The 20,375-nt window shown below is 61.2% G+C and overlaps 2 protein-coding genes across 7 annotated transcripts; one reads left to right on the top strand and one right to left on the bottom strand.

The window, feature by feature from the left end:
• Nucleotides 1-476: 476 nt before the first annotated feature.
• On the top strand, nt 477-16,409 carry ZDHHC8 (zinc finger DHHC-type palmitoyltransferase 8). Of its 3 annotated transcripts, none has more exons than XM_043559341.1 (11): nt 479-645; nt 7,645-7,766; nt 7,941-8,098; nt 8,186-8,358; nt 8,583-8,685; nt 9,136-9,227; nt 9,394-9,535; nt 9,745-9,865; nt 9,938-10,047; nt 11,399-12,399; nt 15,413-16,409. In XM_043559341.1, exons 1-11 carry the CDS (start codon nt 542-544, stop codon nt 15,636-15,638), a joined length of 2,352 nt encoding a protein of 783 aa, XP_043415276.1. In that variant the 5' UTR covers nt 479-541; the 3' UTR covers nt 15,639-16,409. The 3 variants fall into 3 exon arrangements, with proteins under 3 accessions (XP_043415278.1, XP_043415276.1, XP_043415277.1); XM_043559342.1 differs by lacking the exon at nt 15,413-16,409 and adding an exon at nt 13,532-14,769 and having other exon boundaries at nt 481-645; XM_043559343.1 differs by lacking the exons at nt 9,745-9,865; nt 9,938-10,047 and having other exon boundaries at nt 477-645.
• A 529-nt stretch (nt 16,410-16,938) lies between these two features.
• Nucleotides 16,939-20,047, bottom strand: CCDC188 (coiled-coil domain containing 188). Of its 4 annotated transcripts, none has more exons than XM_043559344.1 (9): nt 19,116-20,047; nt 18,833-18,940; nt 18,569-18,730; nt 18,328-18,384; nt 18,161-18,220; nt 17,939-18,003; nt 17,702-17,840; nt 17,406-17,455; nt 16,939-17,315 (listed from the first exon to the last, which is right to left on the bottom strand). In XM_043559344.1, exons 1-9 carry the CDS (start codon nt 19,647-19,649, stop codon nt 17,129-17,131), a joined length of 1,362 nt encoding a protein of 453 aa, XP_043415279.1. In that variant the 5' UTR covers nt 19,650-20,047; the 3' UTR covers nt 16,939-17,128. The 4 variants fall into 4 exon arrangements, with proteins under 4 accessions (XP_043415279.1, XP_043415281.1, XP_043415280.1 ...); XM_043559346.1 differs by having other exon boundaries at nt 17,702-17,759; XM_043559345.1 differs by having other exon boundaries at nt 18,569-18,673.
• Between the last annotated feature and the right edge of the window lie 328 nt (nt 20,048-20,375).

Genomic DNA, 20,375 nt, shown 5'->3' with positions numbered 1-20,375 from the left:
CGTTTGCCGCGGTGTCCACCCAGCGGGCAGGGACTGCAGGTGTGCGACGGCTGGGTGGCTTCACAGAGCCGCGGGCACACGCCTGGCTGGGGCACCAAGGCGAGGAACGGCGCCGCCAGGCCCAGGTCCCGAACGCCACGCAGGACGCCAGCACAGTCGGGGCCGATGGAGCTCGGTGGCTCCCTAGTCTGGGCGGTTCCAGCACGCAGCGCCCCGGGAGGAGGGCGTGGGGCGGGGCGGGGGCCGGGTGCGTCTGCCTTGGGTCCGAGCTCCGCCCCGCCCCGGCCCCGCCCCAGTCCCGCGGCCCCCCTTCCTCCCTGCCCGGTCCACCTTAAGGGGCGCGCTGACATCAGCGCGCCGCCGCCGCAGCTACCCGTGGGGTGGGATTTCCTCCGCCGCCGCCGCCGCCGCCGCCGCCGCCAACGCCGCCGCCGCCGCGGGTCCTGCGCCGCGTCCAGCCCGCCCCGCCCGACCCCGGCCCGACCCCGGCCGGCCCCGCCCGCCCGGCCCCGGGGAGGGATGCGGCGGCGCGGCGCCCAGGATGCCCCGCAGCCCCGGGACGCGCCTCAAACCCGCCAAGTACATCCCGGTGGCCACGGCCGCCGCGCTGCTGGTCGGCTCCAGCACCCTGTTCTTCGTGTTCACGTGAGTCCCCCGCGTCACCGGGGGCACAGGCGACCACAGCCGGGCCAGAAGGGGCAGGGGTCGGTACAGCAAGGGATGAAGCTTGGCAGGGCTGGGGGGACAGGGCCCGCGGGCTGGGCAGGGCAGGGGGGCAGGGGCAGGGAGGGCTGGGCATGGCAGGGCTGGCACCAGAGCTATGCGCACGTGAGCCCCCCGCCTGGGCTGAGACAGAAACAGTGAGTGTACCTATCCTGGGGCACCAGGGACAGGTGAGTTCTGTGTGTGGGGACACTAGTGGCTGGTGGGCATCTCATGGGTGTGCCAGGCCCTGAGTGTGAGGAGCTGGGCCCGAATAGGGGAGTGTGTGCTGTGGCTGCCCAGGGTGTGGCTGCAGCCCTCCCCTCCCAACGGGCTGCATGAGGGGACAGGGGCTGTAGAGAGCCACCAGCCTCCAGCAAGGAGCTGAGGGCAGCTCTTGGGTGTCCAGCCCAGGGCCAGAGCCAAGTTGTTCCTGCGTAGGTGTGGCCTGGCCTGGCTGCCACGTGCCTGCCCCAAAGCCACCCTTGATGCTGGCCTGGCAATGCCCTCCACCCTCCCTTGACCTTCTCAGAAAGGCTCAGGGTCGAAGCAGGAGGGCCCAGACCAGGTCACATCCAGGGACACTGGTCATGTCAGGCACTGGGACCCTTGAGTCAGAAGGTAGGCAGAGCCCTGGGCCCATGCAGCCATAGCTTCTTCATCTGAGACAGGTTGGCTTACACATCAGCCTGTTTACAACACAATTGTTGTGGGGCACCCCCCACCCCAGGTACAAGTAGGGGTTGGGGGTTCCAGGCTTTAGTCGTACAGATTTGGGAGCACCCCCTTCCACAGGTCCCATGCCGAGACAGCCCAGGTGACTAAAGCTATGACCACTCAAGCCTTCCTGGGAACCTGAAGCCTGACAAGTGGCTGTAGCCAGTGAGGCCTCTGTTCTGAAGCAGGTCAGCCCTGGAGTGTGAGCCCAGAGCAGGGGTGAGCAGCAGCTGGCTTGGCACCCTTGGCCTTAGCAAGAGCGCGGAAGAGTGTGGATAGCAGCTGTGAGGATAGCGAGTCTGCACTGGGTGCCCATGGAGGCGCGGGAGCCCTCTACCTGGAGGCCGGGACTGGGTGGGCACCACAGGCTGCCAAGAGTGTGTTTAAAAAAGGCCTGTGTGGACGGGCTTATTTCTGGCTTTGGCAAGCAGGCATGTTCTTGTTATTCAGATGCTGCTGGCTGTGGGGCAGAGAGGAGAGGGGCAGGTGGGCAGTGGGTGCAAGGTCTTCTGGAGGGGTGGGGCCCAGTTGTCCTGGCCCCGGGGCCAGTGTCTGGGACTTGGAAGGGCCTCAGGTGTGCTTCCTGGTAGCCTGACCTCCACTTACTGATCCTGGTTTCTCACTCCCAAAGTGCAGTTCAGTGTTTTTCCTCCCTAACATTAAAAGTAATACGTGTTCTCTTTCAAGAACTTGTGAAATGCACGGAAATAAATCTTTAAAGAAATTGAAATCAACCTTACCCCAGAGAGCCCGCCTGTATCTCCTCCTAGGCTCACCTAAGCCCCACTATAGTGAGTTTGTTGTGAGCCCTTCCCGTGATTTCAGAGGGCCCCTACAAGACTGCCCTATGAACTCGACTCCCAAGATGTGGGCGCTGATGCTCCTGGACCCTGCCAAGTTTTTCCTTCCTCTGTTCTCAGAGCTGGGGTTCTGGGTTCAGGAACAACAGCCCAGCGAGGTGCAGGTTTCCCTCAAGGGCACTGCAGGCCTTTTACTGTGTCCTGCCTTGTATGTGACCCACTCTGCCTGAAAGAAGGTGGCATGTGTTCCTGCGGTAAGATGGGGGTGAAAGGGCACTAGCTGGGGGCCAGGCTCAGTGACCATCTAGCCAAGGGAGGCTTGATTGCCCTTGGGACCGGGCGCCCCTGAGCCTCTGAGGCCACATTCTCCGGGCCAAAAGGCCACTGGGGGCCCTAACCCACCCCCACCCCTGGCTCCCCTGGAGTCCTCCAAGACAACTGGGCTCCTGAGAGGGGTTCTGCCAGGCAAACCAGGCCTAGTGACACCACTCACAGCATGCAGATTCCAGGCAAGCAGGGCTCCCAGTGGTCCCCTCCTTGGGACAATCCTCTGGTCACCCTAGCCCCCACACTTTCACTCTCTTTCTGGGCCTGGGCCTGCTGCAGACTCAGACATGTGCTCAAAAAGGAGCAGTCCACTCCTGTGTCCTCCCCACCCTGCCCTTGGGGCCCCCACAGGGTTCTTCTCTGTCTCTCCCCCTTGAACTTCACTGGGTGCTGTGTGGCCCCAGGCCCCCTCTCTGCTCAGCAAACAGGAGTTGCCCCCTTTGAGGCAGGTCTACACTGACATCATACAGGGTGGGGAGCCAGGAGCCTAGAAGACCAAGGACCCCTTCCTTGGGCCAGTTCACTGAGGGGGCTGGGACAAGCAGGACATTCAGACATGTTGCCCAGGAGAGGCTGGGGTGTGGATAGAATGACCAGAGGTGGGGCATCCCCCTTGGAGGATGGGGAGCATCACACTGAAGGGCAGATATCCAGAGGCATTTCTCCTCCAGGAAGCCTTCCTAGGTTCCTGGTACAGTCGTGTCCCCTTGGGCTCCAGAAACCCTTCACATTGTGGCTCAGTGCCAGGTTGGGTCAGGTGCTGGGGTGGGAGGTGCCGTTTCTGAGAGCCTCCACCTCAGCCCCTTTCTCCTCCCAGAGCCACTCTGCGGAATGACAGAGGACCCTGTAGACATCAGAAAACTGGAGCTGCTTTCAGACTACCAACACCTGGGGCCAGGCTAGGCCATCTTATGTCTGTCCAGGACCAAAGGTTTGACTTCTGGGATGTCACAGTTAGTTCCCAGGATGGGCCTGAGCCTTCCCCATACTCAGAGGCCCAGAAAGGACAGAAGGCCCAGGTGGATGGAGCTCCTGCCAGGGTCCACATGGGAAGGAAGGGTCCCCTTGGCAGGCCTCACTACCTGTGGCCTAGGGTATCTTTGGCCTCCTGAACCTCAGTTTCCCCATCTGCTCAGATGTCTGCAGGGACTGGAATGGGTGCACAAGGACAGAGGCCCTGCCTGGCCTGACCAGGGCAGAGCGGCCACAAACCCTCTGGTCCCAGGTGCTCCCGTGTGTGAGCATTATTCTTAAACACAGTGTTAATGAAGAACCCGATTTAAATGAAAACTCCTGAGGTAAAATTTTCCATTCCACATTTAGCTGCGGCGCGCATACTGTCCCTGCAGAACCCCCCACCCCCACTGGGTGGTGTCTCCCTGCTGGGCCAGGCAGACTTGGGGCCTCAGTCTGGGTGGGGCCCATGGCGGTGGCGTGTGGCCCTGACACTCAGGAGGCGGGGGCTGGATGGGGAGGAGGGCTTCTAGCTTCAGAGCTGGGCCATCCCCAACTCGGGCCGGCCCTGGGCCCAGAGTATGGCTGCAGCCAGCAAGAGGTGGCCATCCTCTGCCCGGAGTATACAGTCCCCTGGGTGGGAATGGAGTGTTGTACTTGTGGGCAGAGGGGCCCTCCTGGAGCCTAGAATAGATTCAAGGTGGACTGAGCAGTTCTGCCTGCCAGGCCTTGCCCACAGAGCTTTCATGTCCTCACATGTCCTCACACTTGCCTGGTCCATGGGAAGCATAGGGAAGGGGGTCAGTGTGAGGAAGGGCACGTCTGCATCTATGTGTGTGTTTCTGCACGTGTGCCAGCATGTGCACAAGCGGGCCTATCTGTCTTTGCAAATATTTAAGCATGTGTGTCTTGCGGGTCAATATGTGTCGATGTGTGCTTGAATACATGTGCCTTTTGAATGTGGTTATGTATGCACATGTGTCTGTGTGCATGCATGTACAGACATGTATTCACACAAGTGTGTCTTGGAGCATATTGTGTATCTGTGTGTGCATTGCTTATGTGTATGTGCATGTGTCCCTGCATGTTCATGAGGATATGTATGTGTGTCTGTGCATGGTCCTGCCGGCACTGGCCAGTGAGCCAGTCTTCCTTAGGCATGACCCAGGCTAGGACCCTCCTTATGGCATGGCTTAGGGGCAAAGGCCCCCTGAGGGAGGATAGGGAGGACAAGAATGCATGGGGAATGCCTGATCCTGCATCTGAGTCAAGCCTGGGGGCCTGGCAATGGTGGGCAGAGGGGCCAATGGCTCAGGTCCCTGTTCAAGAACCTGCCCACTACCTCCCCAAAAGCCTGCCCAATACCAGCTGAGGCCCCACCCCACTCTCCCTGGTATGTGCGGCCCAGGCATGCAGGGGGTTGGTGCCCACGGTGAACAGAGGCTGCCCACCACCTCAATGCAAATGTTGCCCCATCACAGTGCAGATCCCAAACATGGGCCCATTGCTGTGCAGGTGCTATCCATTCCTCCCAGCCCCAGACATCTCATTCAGGGCCACCCATGCAGCCTGGCGGGATCATTGAGGCTCAGGGAGGACAGGCCACCTGGGCCACAGGAAACTCTGGTCAGTGTGGCTGGGGCATTGCCCATGGGGTTCAGTCCCTGCCTGCCTGCATGATGGTTAGAATCCCAGCCCAGACATAGGTTCACCCCAAGGCCTTGATATGTGACAAGCTCTCCTATACCTATTCCTTGCCTCTAAAATAGAGAAAACAGAAAAACACCCACCCCCCACAGCTGGAAGGGTGGATTTCATGTTCTACTGCACAGGGCAGGTAGTATCCACTGGCAAAATCTGGACAACAGTAATGGACAGGGCCCTTGCTCTGGCCTCCCCTATGTGTCCTCTTACCTTCAGTGCCCACCCACCTCCACCTTGTGTGTGCACATCTGCAGGCCCTGGAGCACCTCAGGACCTCTCAGCTCCTTCCTCTCCCAGAGCAGGCTGGCCCCATTGATGCCATGGGACTCACAGGTGCATGAGAGCCCACACTTGCCCTTAATGATTTGCTGTCAGTGTCTTGAAATTCTTGATACTTTTTAATTTTTTTAATGTTTATTTACTTTTGAGAGAGAGGGAGAGACAGAGTGCAAGCGGGGGAGGGGCAGAGAGAGAGGGAGACATAGAATCTAAAGAGGGCTCAGGCTTGGAGCTGTCAGCAAAGAGCCTGACATGGGACTCGAACCCACGAAACACGAGATCATGACCCAAGCCGAAGTTGGACCGACTGAGCCACCCAGAAGCCCCTTGATACTTTGTAAACAAGGGCGCCCGCATTTTCATTTTGTACAGATTGCATAGCTAGCCCTTCCCAGAAGGCATCATGGAGAGCTGGCTTGTACCACCTGAGCGGGGCCCACAGTCCCGCGCCTCTCCCTGGCTCCTCGGAGTACCTGGTTCTCTTAAGCGGGCAGCTCTCACTTGCCTGGAGAGCCCATCCCCACTGGCATTTTGGCTTCTGCCCCCACCCCGCCTTGCTGAGCAGACCTTGCCTCAGGGACCCACTGTCACTTTGCTGAATGGGATTGGATCAGAGACCACAGCATACATTCAGCACCATCTGTATGTCAGGCTTCAGCCCACAGGGATGGGGAATGTGGAAGGTGTCTACTGGTGGGTGCTCTGGGCTGCCTGGGCAGGGGGTGATAGAGAAAAGCCCTCCCGGCAGAGGGGACCTGTGTCCTCGGGGAGTGCATCCACCTCCACAGCAGGTCCTGGAGAAGAGGATGGGGTAACTTGCGGCTCCTGGCCCGCTGAGCCTGCTGCCGTGGGAAGTGGAATCTTTAAATAGCCTCTCGCTTTCCACTAAAAATAGCGAAGTTCTGCTACCATGGAGGTGGTTGCTGGGGTGGCAGGGCTGGCTCCTGGCCAAGACAGGCGTGGGTGCGCCAGCGTGGCCGGTGTGCGCTGGGGCGGTGGGTAAGGCCATGGGTACTGCTCACCCTGCTGGAGGCCACGATGCCCTGTCCTCTTAGTCAGGGCTACCGTAGGGGATCTCCTCTGGCACTCCCAACTCCACAGAGGGGCTAGTTATGGGAAGGGGAACAACCCCCCCGACTCCAAAGTGAGTGCCCCCCACTTGTCAAAGCAGCCAGGAGCCATGGGAGAGATCAGGAACCTGAGGCCAGAGGAACTTTGTGGGAATCAAGTGAATGGACTCAGGGACCCTGCTGCAGGGTCAGGGCAGGGGACCACAGGCCATGTGCCCAAGGACTGGTTGTCTCCAGGGAGGGGTCTCTGATCAGGTCCCAAGAGGGCTGAAGAGGATACTCTCTGTGACAAAACACCCACCAGGGAGGTGTGTGTGACCCTTATGGGGTGCCAGGAGTCTGGAAAGGCTTCCTGGAAGAGGGGGCAGCCTTGGAGCCAAGGGCTGAGGGGTGGAAAGAGATGATGAGTGGTTGCAGGGTATTGTGCTTTTCTAGAGTCTCCAGGTGTTCTGCACTGTCATATGGATAGTAAGGTGACAAACTAAAAAGAAGGGAAAAGAAGGGGCTGCCTGGATGGGGATGTGCCCAGTGGCCCAGACACTGAGACTGCACCCCTCAGGGAAAACCGGGGGTGACAACCCACTGTGCATTTACTGACTGAGAATTTTCCCTGGTGAAGGGGCCTTGCTGGGCTTGGGGACAGGTCTGGGTAAGGGCTGGGGCTGGCCTCTGTCTATCATAGTACACAGGCAGAGTGGGCTCATTTCTCATCCTGGGCTCCCGCCCCCCAGTCTGCCACCCCTCCGGCCCACGGGCTGCTCTGAGCCTCAGTTTCTTCAACTGTGAGTTGAGCTCCTAATAGCCACCTGGAGGGTTGCTGGAGTTGGTGTTGGCATAGAGGGAGCCAGCACACCATGCACAAGGTGCTCAGCCCCGATGGTTGAGTAGAGGAGCAGCAGGCTGATGTACAGGGGTCTCCCAGCAGGGATGTGGCAGCAGTGGCCTTCTTGACTCCCACACTGAGCACTGATGGTGGTCTCAGTGGCCCAGCCTTCCTATGTGTGGCCATGCCTAATTCATCTGTTGCCACCTCCCCTCCCCACCCAACTTCAGCACCCCCAGACCCACCTCTATCCTGCTGTCCAATGCAGGTGCCCATGGTTGACTCGAGCTGTGTCCCCAGCTGTTCCCGTCTACAATGGCATCATCTTCCTCTTTGTCCTGGCCAACTTCAGCATGGCCACCTTCATGGACCCTGGCGTCTTCCCCCGAGGTAGGGCCCTGTACTGGGCACATAATCTGCTCAGTTTCACTAGAGTGTGAGTGGCTGACATGAAAGAGCCTGGGGTGGGGTGGGTCCTGGTGGGTGGGCTGGCAGAGATTCGGGAAGGGCTCTCCTGCCAAGGAAGTCACTTTCCTGCCACCTTCCCCTGGTTCTGGCTCACAGCGGATGAGGACGAGGATAAGGAGGATGACTTCCGGGCCCCGCTGTACAAGAATGTGGATGTACGGGGCATCCAGGTCCGAATGAAGTGGTGTGCAACCTGCCACTTCTACCGTCCACCTCGCTGTTCCCACTGCAGCGTCTGCGACAACTGCGTAGAGGTGACCATCCCACCACCCTGTCCGCCCCCATCTCCATGTCTCTCCTCTCCCACCCACTTTGTGCCCTGACTCATTGCTCCTGCCCAGGACTTTGACCACCACTGTCCCTGGGTCAACAACTGCATCGGGCGCCGCAATTACCGTTACTTCTTCCTGTTCCTGCTGTCGCTCAGTGCACACATGGTGGGTGTCGTCGCCTTTGGCCTGGTCTATGTGCTGAACCACGCTGAGGGACTGGGAGCTGCCCACACTACCATCACGTATCCTTGGCCTAACCGCAAAGACAGTATGGGCTGGGGGTACATTCCACGGGGGAAACTGAGGCTCGGGGTGGATTGGGGACTGCCTGACAGTGTGGGCTGGGGACTGCCTGGGAGTCCCCAGGGGGTGGGTTGCCATTCCTGGTTGGGTGGTGGTGGGAATAGTTTGTTCACAGGCACCTGCTTCATGTTTTTGCCTATGGCCATTGGCCTTAACGGGCCAGCATGGCCGTCATGTGTGTGGCTGGCCTCTTCTTCATCCCTGTCATCGGCCTCACTGGCTTCCATGTGGTGCTAGTCACTCGGGGGCGTACCACCAACGAGCAGGTGCTGACCTTAGGAGATGGGCCATGCAGTGATGGGAATGGGGGGGAGATCCCCTATGGGCCAAGAGGGCCAGGACTACACCAGGACCATGTGGGGGTGGTGTCAGGGAAAGGACTACTGGAGCCCTCTAGTGAGGTGGACTATGCAGCTTCTATAGGGGGAGGATCTGGCCCTGGAGACTCTGGGTGGGGGAATGGAGTATGGGGCCTCACCTGCCCTGTCCCCCTGCTCACTCCTACCTGTGGACAACTGTACTAGCAGTAACTCAGGGCCCAGAAATTCTACAGCTTCCTGCAGGGACACTCGGGGTAAATGGGTGGGGGGGGGCACTCATGGGCTGACCCTGCCCAGCCTACATCTGAGGAACCCCAGCTGTCCCTGCCTGTCCCCCGGTCCACCTTGGCCTGGACCTTGGGTGGCCAGGCTGGCTGAGGGGTCCCATGTCCACAGGTGACGGGGAAGTTCCGTGGGGGAGTGAACCCCTTCACCCGAGGCTGCTATGGGAATGTGGAGCACGTGCTGTGCAGCCCTCTGGCACCCCGGTGAGGCCTGAACGGGGTGTCAAGGGACCCCTGCAGGGTTTGGGGTGGGCAGGTGCGGACCCTCAGCCTGGTCTACTTTTGCCCTTGGCAGGTGTGGCCAGCCTTCTCTTTGGTGAGTGTTCAGGCCAGGTCACCCTGGCCATTGACCCCTCTGCCCCTGGTGCAGGTACGTGGTGGAGCCTCCCCGGCTGCCGCTGGCTGCTCGCCTGAAGCCTCCCTTCCTTCGGCCTGAGCTCCTGGAGCGAGCTGCCCCACTCAAGGTCAAGCTTAGTGACAACGGGCTGAAGGCTGGCCTGGGCCGCAGCAAGGTGGGGGCCCTGGGGTCAGGTAGGGGATGGGATGAAGGCAGACCCTTGAAGGCAGGAAGCAACTATGTTGGAGGGGACCTAGAAGTGGAAGGGGGAGGAATTGGGTAGATTCTGGGGAATGGTCTAGAGCTCAGGGCCCAGGGAGGAGTCCCCATTATGCCCCACCCCTGGCCCATGCCCTACCTACCACTGACCACGCCCCCTCCCAGTCCAAGGGCAGTCTGGACCGGCTGGATGAGAAGCCGCTGGACCTGGGGCCGCCACTGCCCCCCAAGGTGGAGGCCGGCACGTTCGGAGGCGACCTGCAGACCCCACGCCCAAGCAGTGCTGGTGAGGTAGGGGTGGCCAGACAGAGGGAGGGACATGGACTGACCCCAGCCTGACCGCGGTCCATCTCCCCAGAGAGCGCCCTGTCGGTGCAGAGGACCAGCCCCCCGACACCTGCCATGTACAAGTTCCGGCCTGCTTTTCCCTCGGGTCCCAAGGCTCCCTTCTGCGGGCCTGGTGAGCAGGTGAGGAGGCCTGGCCCTGCCCCAGGAGGTCCTGCTCTACCCCTTCTGGAGACCTTGTCCCCAGAGGTCCCACTCCTAGAGGCCCCACCCCTGGGGCCATAGGGTCATAGAGAGCCTTGTGGGTACCAGCAGGGCCTCACCCTGTGGGCATTCCTGCTAGGCATGAGGGAAGGCCTGGCACAGGCAGTCCTGGCTGGCCCCTTCTCCTTGGCTGGCATTGCCCACTGGCCTGGTAGGCGGCTGCCCCCAGGAGAAGTATGTGCCAGGATGCCTGAAATTCCACCATTAGTCACTCTGTAAGGCCCACGGGAAGGCTTCAGAAGAATTTGAGATTGTTTAAGAAAGCACATTTATTTTTTCTGAGTTGTATAAGTACTCTACGATCACTGTGGAGTGGTTGGCAGCCCTGGACAGCTTGAGGAATGATCCAGAACCCTGAACATTCCCAGGCTGCCCACCCTCCTTCATGGCTGGCTGAGAGGCTAGCCTGTGACTGGGCCAGTATACCTGGACCACTCCCCTTCCCTCAAGACCCCTGGCCTGTTCGACCCTGCATCTCAGGACCCTCTGGGCTGGGCAGGGAGTCTGGGCTTCCCTGGCCAACATGCCATAGCCCTGCCCCAGGAGGAGTGTCCTTGGGAATGGGAGGCTTTAGGTACCCTTACCTGCCTTATCTCCTTCCTGGGATTGTCCTCGATCCCATGAGGATTCTGGCCGGTTGGCCAAGTACGTCAAGGCCACATTTGTCCCTATCAACACCCTGTCTCGGCTTTGAGGTTATGCAGGCTCTCATCCCCAGCCCAAGCCTGCTCCGGCATGCCTTGATTCCGGGAGAATCAAAGAGGCCCCTCCTCCCTATTGCTGTGGCTGCCCCCGGCCCCTCCCCAGGAGATCCTGCCCAGGTGGGCTCTGAGGGTACTGCCCTGGGTGGATGTAGCAGCCAGCTCTGGTCTTACCCTGCAGAGACTCCAATCCTCAGCTGTGAGGTGCCCAGCAGAGGGCTCTGGGCCACTGTGTGGTTATTGTGTCTCCTCAAGGTCCAGCCTCTGTGGCTGTTTCCCACAGCCCCCTCCTCTTCCCCAGGGAAGTAAGAGCAGGAGCAGGGTGCAAAGCCTTCTCTGGAGAGGCAGCATCTGGGTGCTTTGGTCTACCCTGTCCCCACTTGCCTCTGTGGTGGGCAAGGAAGAGGTAGTCAGGGGATGGAGAGCTTCCAGGAACAGCTTGTTGGTTGCACGTGTGGCTACTTTTGATGTCACCAGGATTGTAGCTTCTGTGTGGACACAGAGCGCGTGGTGGCTGGGTGGGACATGGTGGCTGGGCAGTGGTAGAGGTGTGCCCTCTCTCCTTGCAGGTCCCGGGCCCTGACTCCCTGACACTAGGGGAGGACAGCATCCACAGCCTGGACTTTGCATCAGAGCCCAGCCTGGATCTCCCCGACTACACGCCCGGAGGCCTGCACGCAGCCTACCCGCCGTCCCCGCCACTCAGTGCTGCTGATACCTTTTCGGGTGCCTTGCGCTCCCTGAGCCTCAAGGCAGCAAGCCGGCGGGGCGGGGACCACGTGGCCCTGCAGCCTCTGCGCTCTGAGGGTGGGCCCCCCACACCCCACCGCAGCATCTTTGCCCCCCACGCGCTGCCCAACCGCAATGGCAGCTTGTCCTATGACAGTCTGCTTAACCCTGGATCTCCCAGTGGCCACACGTGCCCAGCCCACCCCTCGGCTGGCATGGCCAGCTACCGCTCGCCCTACCTGCACCCGGGGGCAGTGGGTGACCTGCCACGACCCCCCCCCCGTAGCTTTAGCCCGGTGCTGGGTCCCCGGCCACGGGAGCCCTCGCCTGTGCGCTATGACAACCTGTCCAGGACCATCATGGCCTCCATCCAGGAGCGCAAGGACAGGGAGGAGCGGGAACGGCTGCTGCGCTCTCAGGCCGACTCGCTCTTTGGCGACTCGGGCGTCTATGATGCGCCCAGTTCCTACAGCCTGCAGCAGGCCAGTGTGCTGTCCGAGGGCCCCCGGGGCCCTTCCCTGCGCTATGGCTCCAGAGATGACCTGGTGGCAGGGCCTGGCTTCGGTGGTGCCCGCAACCCCGCGCTGCAGACTTCACTGTCCTCGCTGTCCAGTGCCGTGAGCCGGGCACCGCGGACCTCCTCCTCCTCCCTGCAGGCTGACCTGGCCAACAACAACGCCCCTGGGCCTCGGCCCGGCAGCGGCTCGCACAGGTCCCCAGTGCGCCAGGGCCCACCCTCCCCACCCAGCACACCCCGCTCACCCTCCTATGCAGGCCCCAAAGCTGTCGCCTTCATCCACACGGACCTCCCGGAGTCGCCACCCTCGCTGGCCATGCAGAGGTGGGTGCCAGGGGGCAGGGGGCTTCCCAGCACCAATCAGGTGTCCAACCGCCTGTGGGGCCTCTTGGCTGAGCACGTGGGGGTTGTCCAGGAAGCCAATGGCTGCCTATGGGGGTGAGCCTCACCCTCCTTGGAGGCTCCTGGCCAGCCTGTATGGGGATCACCCAGCTTTAAGGACACCCCGGCATGTCCCAGGATGGGAGGCAGGAGGATTTGCATCTTGAACACCTTCTCCCCTAGCTGGCGTGATCAAGTGTAGCAGGGACCCCAGGGCTTCTTCCTCTGGAGATGGTGTCTGTCCAGGAGGCTGTATCTGGGGGACATCACCCCATGGCAGAACATGCTGCCCTGGGTGCACATAGCCCCAGGCAGTAAGGGCCTTTGCTCAGAGATGGGGAAACCGAGGCCTAGCAGGGCAGGCTGGTTCTAGGTCTCTAGCAGACGGGTAATTGGAAGTTAGGCTTGCTGCCTTGCCAGGTCGGGTCCAAGTATATGAGCTGAACACATGGTGTGTGCTCAGCCCCACCGTGGGTGCATGGGGATTGTCAAGGTGTCACCCCTGCCACATTGAGCACAGGGTCAGTCAGGGAGGAGGTCCCTGTTGTGGGTGTAACTGTCCCAGTGGGTGGCAGCTAAAGGAGGGAGTGGCTCCCACCCTTGTGGATGTTTGGGCAGCGAGATCAGAAATGCTATTGGTCAATACTAGGCAGGCTGGAGGGCAGAAAGACCTCCCCTCATCTTCCTAGGAGGTAGCAGGGAAGGGGTCCCACAGTCACCCCTGGGCTCCCCAGCTTGGGGCACTAGAACAGTCCAGGGCTTGGGGTTTTGGCCAGTGTCCACCTGGCCTCCCTGCACTCTGTGATCTGTCCCAGTGGGAGGGACCAAGGGACCTGGGAGGGGGGTGATGGCCATTCTGACATCTGTCTGTCTGTCCTGTGACAGCAATAGCCCTCCCTCTGCAGGCCCTGCATCCCCACCCATTTGCTGGTGGGACCTTCTGGGCTCAGAGGCAGAGGCTGCCCTGGGCTCTATCTACGTCTGCGTCATCTGTCCTGTTGCCTCCGCTGGCCTCTGTCATGCCGTGATCCCGTGTTCACTGTGGGTGTGCATGTATGTGCTTGTTTTGATGCAGGGACCACCCTCAGCTGAAGACCCCCCCAAGTAAGCTTAACGGGCAGTCCCCGGGCCTGGCCCGCTTGGGGCCTGCTGCTGGCCCCCCAGGGCCCTCCGCCAGCCCTGCCCGGCACACGCTCGTTAAGAAGGTGTCCGGCGTGGGTGGGACCACGTACGAGATCTCAGTGTGAGGACTGACTGCCATCCATCCGCCGTGGAGCCCCGGGGACCAGGACCCCCAGCGGCTGCCCCCCCTCCTGACTTCTCTGCCCTGGGAGATGAGGAGGCCCAGTCCTGGTGTGGACACGTCAGCAGAAGAGACCACGCCTCCACGAGCCTGTCCCTCTTCCTCCGCCCGTCCATCCACCCATCTGCTCTCCAGGGCACAGCTGGGCTGAGGGCCCCCAGGCTGCAGGATCTGTGTGTTGGTACCCCTGTTCCCACAGGTGGGGGCGGCAAGGTGGTGCGGACTGCATCTGCACCGACTGCACCCATGCCCCTGAGGTTGTCCCCAGGCTGGTCCCCACCTCCTCCCCTTACAGACGGGTCACTGTGGCCCAGAGATGGACAGAGAGGCCTGGGTCCCTGGCTGTACTGGACCGAGGCCCCACCGCCTGGCTGCTCCTAACTCCTTGCCTTTCAGGGACCTGCTGGAAGCTTGTAGCTTGGCAAGGCCAGTTCTTCTTCGGGGAGTCCAGCCCCGGCCTCCAGGCACCCAGCTCTGGGACTGCTCTGGGTTCTGACAGACAGGTGGACGATGGACAGACAGACAGCCAGCTGTGGGTGGGGTCTCGGCTCCGTGTGTCCTGTCTCACCCAGCTGGTGGGTGCGTCCCGGTGTCTGTGCGCTGCGCTGCCATGCCACGTCCCATGTGTTAACGCTCGGGCCCCCTCTGCTCCCACTGCCGGGAAGCTCGCTTTCATTGAAGCCTTAACCTCTGCTTTATGCTCTTGTGGGAGGCGACTGGGGGCAGGTGGGAGCAGGCACGGGCCGGACGCTGCTACAAGGTGCCCATGAGACCAGGAGTCCCCTCCCTGCCAAACTGGAGATACCCCACCCCATGGCATGTAAAGTCTGGGCCCTACTGGAGCCTCGGCGTCCTTGTGGGAAGCACATCGGGGAGGGGGTCAGAGTTTTGCCTGGCGCCAGGGACCCGAGAGTAAGCACACGGCAGCGTCCGCTTGCGTTGTGTCTGTTTTATGTTTTTATATCTACATCTATATATCTATAATTTTATTAAAAAAAGAAAAAGAGTCATTTTGATCCTTTCCTTCAGCAAGGCCAGGGCTGTTGCTGCAATGCGGGGGCTCCAGGGGCAGGGGGCAGAGTGGGTCAGGCTCTGGGAGAGGTGTTGGCCAAAGGTGTGGGCATTCCTCGTGGGTGTTTCCACTGACTTAAGCTGAGTTGGAATCCTGGAAGGTGGGGGCTGGCCTCAGCTGCCAGGTATGAGGCTCCCATGGGTCTGCGTCACCCCTGGTAGTAACAGGCCATTTAGAGAAAGGTTGGGGTTGCAGCCACCCTAGGGCCCCCTGGGAACCCAGTGGCTTTTGGGGGAGATGGAGTAAGGGAAGTAGGGGGTGCTTTGGGGGCCACCTGCTAGCTGAGGGCCCTGTGGGGGCCAGTGGTGCATCCTGTAGCTACATTTACTAGAACTCACCCTCCTGGCAACCTGAGTGCCTCCCCTACTCCCCCACCTCCGACTGCCAAATGTTGGGGGTGGGGGAATTGGGAATTCACAGCTTTTTAGGGCTGAGACAGCCAGGTCAAAGACTTGGAGTCTGGGGCACGGGCTGGCCCAACGTGGGAGGCTAGCTGGGCCTTGGACCCTGCACTGGGCAGCTGTGCCCCATGCTGACCTCCACCTTTCTGCTTCTCTCTCATGGGACGCTGCGGCCCACAGGGGGCGGATCGGCACCTGCAGCCGTGGATGGGGCCGGCGTGGCCAGCCCAGGGTGCCCCCCGGCCTGCACCTATGCCACCTTGGCCTCCCTGAGGACCGCCCGCCGCTGCGGGCACCCTGGAGCCCGGCCGCCAGGGCGCCTCCACGAGGGGCTATGTGCCGCCTGCACTCAGCCGCCTCCAGCCTTTTCCCCGGTCTCTCGGGGCCTGAGCGGGACACCAAGTAGGCAGCTCCGGGGCCCCGAGAGGACAGCCCAGGAAGCCAGGCTGCCACAGACCCTGGGCTGTGGGCTGGGGGTCCCTTCTCCACCAGCCGCACCTTGACTGACTCCCAGCCCACTGGGGCTTGTGACCCTGTGCCCACCCACCTCAGGAAGTCCCCACCTGCTGTAGGGGGTCCAACACCCCAGGCAGGGGCCCTGGAGCTGCTGGGACCAGCACGGCCTTCCCGGGGTGTTGCACCAATCACCCCGACCTCCCTGCCTGACCAAGCACTTTAGATGCCACTTCCTCCCCAGGGAGCCCAGGCCTCTGTGGGTTGGGCTGGGGTGGGGGTCTCAGGTTGCCCCTGCAGGTCACTGCACTCCCCCCTCCCCACACCCAGCACATGAACAGATGCCTTAACCTCTTGGAGCCGCCAGCCTGGTGAGTCATCCAGGCCCTGCCTGGGCGGGGAGGAGATCCTGCCAGCCCAGTGTGTTCCTGGTGACAGCTATGCCTGACCCCACCCAGCAGTCTTCACTCTTTCACTCCGAGATGTGGCACCTGGGGGACCTCAGACGGCCTGGCTGCCCACAGCCCTACAGTCCCTGCCAGCCAGCCAGGGCCTGGACGCCCCCAGGGGCAGGGCAGAGCTCTGGCCAGCCCTTTTCCTGCCTGGGCGGTGCCTCTAATTCTCCCACTTGGGGCTGAGCAAGCCACAGAGTTACTCTCTATTGTCCTAAAAGGTATTTCCCCCAACCCCATTTAATGCCCTAAATAAAATTTTTGGTGTTTACCTCCATGGCTCTGTCCACCAACGTGGTCCCCCTGTCCTCCGAGCCTTGGGGCAGTGCCAGGAGGCTGGGCTGGACAGGGACCCTGGGTCAGGGAGGGGACAGGAGTGGGAGGTGGGAGGTGGGAGGGTGATGGCCGGTCAAGTGTGGGGAGGGTGGGGTGGTCGGCCAGATAAGGACAGAGGGTTACATGAGGGGTGTGAAGTCAGTGGGTCAGCAGATTCAGGACTGAGAACCTCATCCCTGAGGTCTACAGATTAGGCCCAGCCCCAGGGATGAGGCCTGAGGATCCTTATCCTCACCTTCAGTGGAGACCCTTCTGCTACACCCTCTGCTCAGAGCCCTCCCTGGTGGCCAGGGGTGGGCTGGGGGCTTCCTGTGGAGGCGCTGATGACCAGTGGACAGATGGGGTGTGGGCACTGAGGCAGGGGCACCACCCTGAGGAATCCCCACTGTGAGATTGCCCTCAGAAGGCTGCAAAACCTCCTGCCCCTCTCCCCCGTTTCCATGGAAACAAGCTCACACGCTGCTGTGTGTGTCACGACTGTATGTCCAGCCGCAGGCCCAGCCCTCAGGACAGACCCCGCCTCCACCCTTCTCCGCAGCTCCTGGTGGGGATGGCGCGTGGCAGTGCCGTGGGCAGGCGCCGGCGCGGCCGCTGGGCACCCGGGGCAGCGCCGGCCGCCTGGCCTCCTCCTCGCTGGGGCTGCTGAGCCTCCGGCCTAGAAGGGCAGGAAGTCGTCCACCTCCAGGTGCAGGAACGGGCCCAGCAGGGCCCGGAGCTTCCAGACAGCGGCACGGCTCAGCAGGGGAGGCACCAGCCCCTCGAAGGGCACGGGGTCCACCACGTACATGTAGGCGGCGGTACAGGCCAGCAGGGTGCCCAGCAGCAGCCTCAGGGCCAGCAGCCTGCGGGCGGCGGCGGTCAGGGGGCGGGGGTGCCCATGGGGATGGTCCCAGGGGACTGGGCTCTACCAATGCACTCACAGAGCCACCTACCAGAGCTGGCTTTTGAGGCCCTCGGAACATCCCAGCTGAGGCCTTGCCTTCTGCAGGGGAGGGGCTGGGTCAGAGCTTGCCCCCAGTGGCAGGGGTCCCTGTGCTGCGAGTTCTTACCTTCTCCCCACTACCCCACCAGTGCCCAGGACAGGCACCTGCAGCCATGTCTCAGGGTCATTTGGCTCCTGGTGTGGCTCCCTCCCTGGGGCCTCCTCCATTGTAGCCTGCATCTCCTCCCTGAGAGGGGCCTCCAGGGTGAGGTCAGACTGGGAAACGGTGTGGGGTGGGGGGCTTACCGCTATGCATGCCATCTGCTGCTCCTTCCTGGCCTGGGTGCGGCACTGGGCACGCTCCCTGGGGACGGGGGCTGTACAGTCAGGGCCATGTACGTCCCCCACCCCAGCCTGCAGCACCTCTCGGTCTGGTGTAGTGGAACTGGGGAGGGGTCACGGGTTGACCTACCCATCCTGGTCAGAACACCAGCCCCTTTCCCAGTTCAGCCAGGGCCCCAGACCCCTGACCCTGCACATCACCCTAGAATCTCCAGCTGAATGTCCTCCATCTGGTCTAGTACTCCCCGGATGTCCTTCTTAAGGTTCTGGCAGGGGGCGGGGGGAGGCAAAGGAAGTAAGACAGGTCCTTTAACCCTGACTATTCTGCTATATTCCCCTGTTTCTCAAAGCTCCCCTGTCCCTGCACACTTTGCCTAGTCCCTGTTCCCTTCATTCTCCGGGTGTCACCCTTTGAGGACCTACCAGGAGCCCAGTGGCCTGGTTGTTCAGGGCCATATGTACCTCAGCCACGCCATCCCATACCTGGTGGGAGAGGGGAGGCTGGGTCACACGCTCCAAGGAACAGGACCCATGATGTGTCCCACCAGGTGGGTCCCCCAGCAGCTGTCCCATCCCAGCCAGGCAGGCACCTCGGTAATGGCCATCTTCTTCCTCTCAAAGGACAGTCGGATCTGCTGCAGTTCATTCTGGAGGATGGGCACCATGTGGGCACAGGCAAGGCCAGCAGTGTTAGTTCTTTCTTCCTCTAGCCACTTAGGACTGCTTGCATAAAGAACTCCTGCCCCCCACCTCTGGCCCAACTCCTGGGGACCCACCTAAGACTGCTGCATGAAGGACCCAGCCCCCTCAGCCCAGTTCCCAGGGACCCACCTGAGACTGCTGCACGAAGGACTCTTCCCCCCGGCACAGCTCCTGCCGCAGCAGGTGCAAGGGTGCCCTGTCCTCCAGGGGCTGGGAACTGGCCTGCTCAGGGGTCTGTGGAAGAGCCCTTGGGTCAGCCCCAAGGCCATGGGCAGCATCTGTGGTCACGGACTGCTTGAGAGCCAGAGCAGGGGTATGGTACATGGAGTCACTGGGTCATTCCTGACAGCTGCCCTCTGTCCAGCTGGGGCCAGATGTCTGCCATGCACTTACCCAGGCCAGGGTCGTGCAGCTCGAGTGCTCCGGGCATAGGGGCAGAAACTGCTGCCCTGGCCCCAGGAGGGCCCCCAGCTGCTCTCGCAGATCCTGGTTCTGTCTTTTCTGAGGATGGGAGGCAGAAAGATGGGAGTCCTTGTCATAGCCACTTCTTGGGCAGGGGACTGAGACAGTGGGGGCTGGGGCAGAAGCTGCGGCTCTTCGAACAGCTTCAAACCCATTGCACAGATGGGCTCTGAGCCTGGGCTGGCCCCACAGCCTCGGTGGGCTCTTCACTTACCAGATTCTGGTTTTCCTGCTCCAGCTGGAAGAAGGACTGCTCTGCAGGACCCAGGGGCACGTTCTGGAGCTGGGAGGGGGCTGCCCTGGGTGAAGCCGGGGTTCCTGCCCCTGTTGGCAGGGGTGGGCAAGGGCCGGGTCTGGGCCCTGAGCTGGGGGATCCCCCTGGCCTGGGGGCCCCTTGCTCTCGTCCTGAGTGCAGGGGCCAGCCCCACCCCAGCCTTGCCTCCTCTTGCCCTCGTTTTGTCCCTGTTGGGTCTCTCGGTCTCTGTCGCTGCATCTCTCCCTCTTCATTTGCCATAAAGCTCCCAGGTACCTCAGCCCCTACCCTGGGCCCCCCGCCTCCTACCCCCGGAGGTGGGAAAGGTCTGGCCGACTCTATTGAGAGAGTGGAGCTGAGAGGTACCAGGCAGGGCCATCTTACAAACCCTTGGCAGGGTGGATCCAGGCATCCTGCACGGCTGCTCGAAGCTGATGGTTGGGGGCATTGGGGGTGGGAGTGGCCACAGGGACCCAGGGTTTTTGGCCCCTCCATAACCCCTTCTAAACCCCAGGTCCAGGCTCTAGCCTGGCCTGACGTGCCACCCTCTTATTGAGGGCCCTCTAGGTGTCATGGCTCACAGGTCTTCCTCAAGGGTGCCTGTCACAAAGGCCTGGGCACATCCAGGGAGGTCACAATGGGCCAGGGCGGTGGCCAGAGCCAGGGCTGGTGGGGCCCCTCCCACCCCATCCCTGTTTTTGAAGTACCCTCCTCCACTCACCCCCTCTGCCTCTTCTTCACCCTAGCTCACTCACCAGCCTTAGCTATTTTCTGAAAACATAAAACAGATCATGCAGACACAAGGTTAAAACAAAACCAAACGCCAAACAAGGTGTCCAGTGTGACTCTCCCCCCTCATTCCCCCGCCCCCCACCACCCACAAGCCTGGTCATGAAGCTCTTTCTGGGGTTGGCTGCACATTCTGCACAGCTGAGTGCCCTGTGCCCTCACCTCCTCATCACACAGAAGAGGTTAGCCCAACACCTGGCTTTTTTACCTGACCTATCTTTGGGATTTTACTTTTAAAAAATCATTTATTAAACATTTACCTTAATGGTTCTGAAGGATGATTATCATCCTCTTTATTGGTGGGGAAACTGAGGCACAAAGACATTGTGTCACTTGCCCAAAGTCACATCACTGTTAAGTGATGGAAGCAGATTCAAGATTGTTCTTCAGCATTTCAGAGGCCTTCCCCCACCTCTCAGAGAACTTTATTCA

The sequence above is a fragment of the Prionailurus bengalensis genome, chromosome D3 (assembly GCF_016509475.1).
Source record: "Prionailurus bengalensis isolate Pbe53 chromosome D3, Fcat_Pben_1.1_paternal_pri, whole genome shotgun sequence".
NCBI classification, from domain to species: Eukaryota; Metazoa; Chordata; class Mammalia; order Carnivora; family Felidae; genus Prionailurus; species Prionailurus bengalensis.
This window is presented reverse-complemented; position numbering and strand designations above follow the sequence as displayed.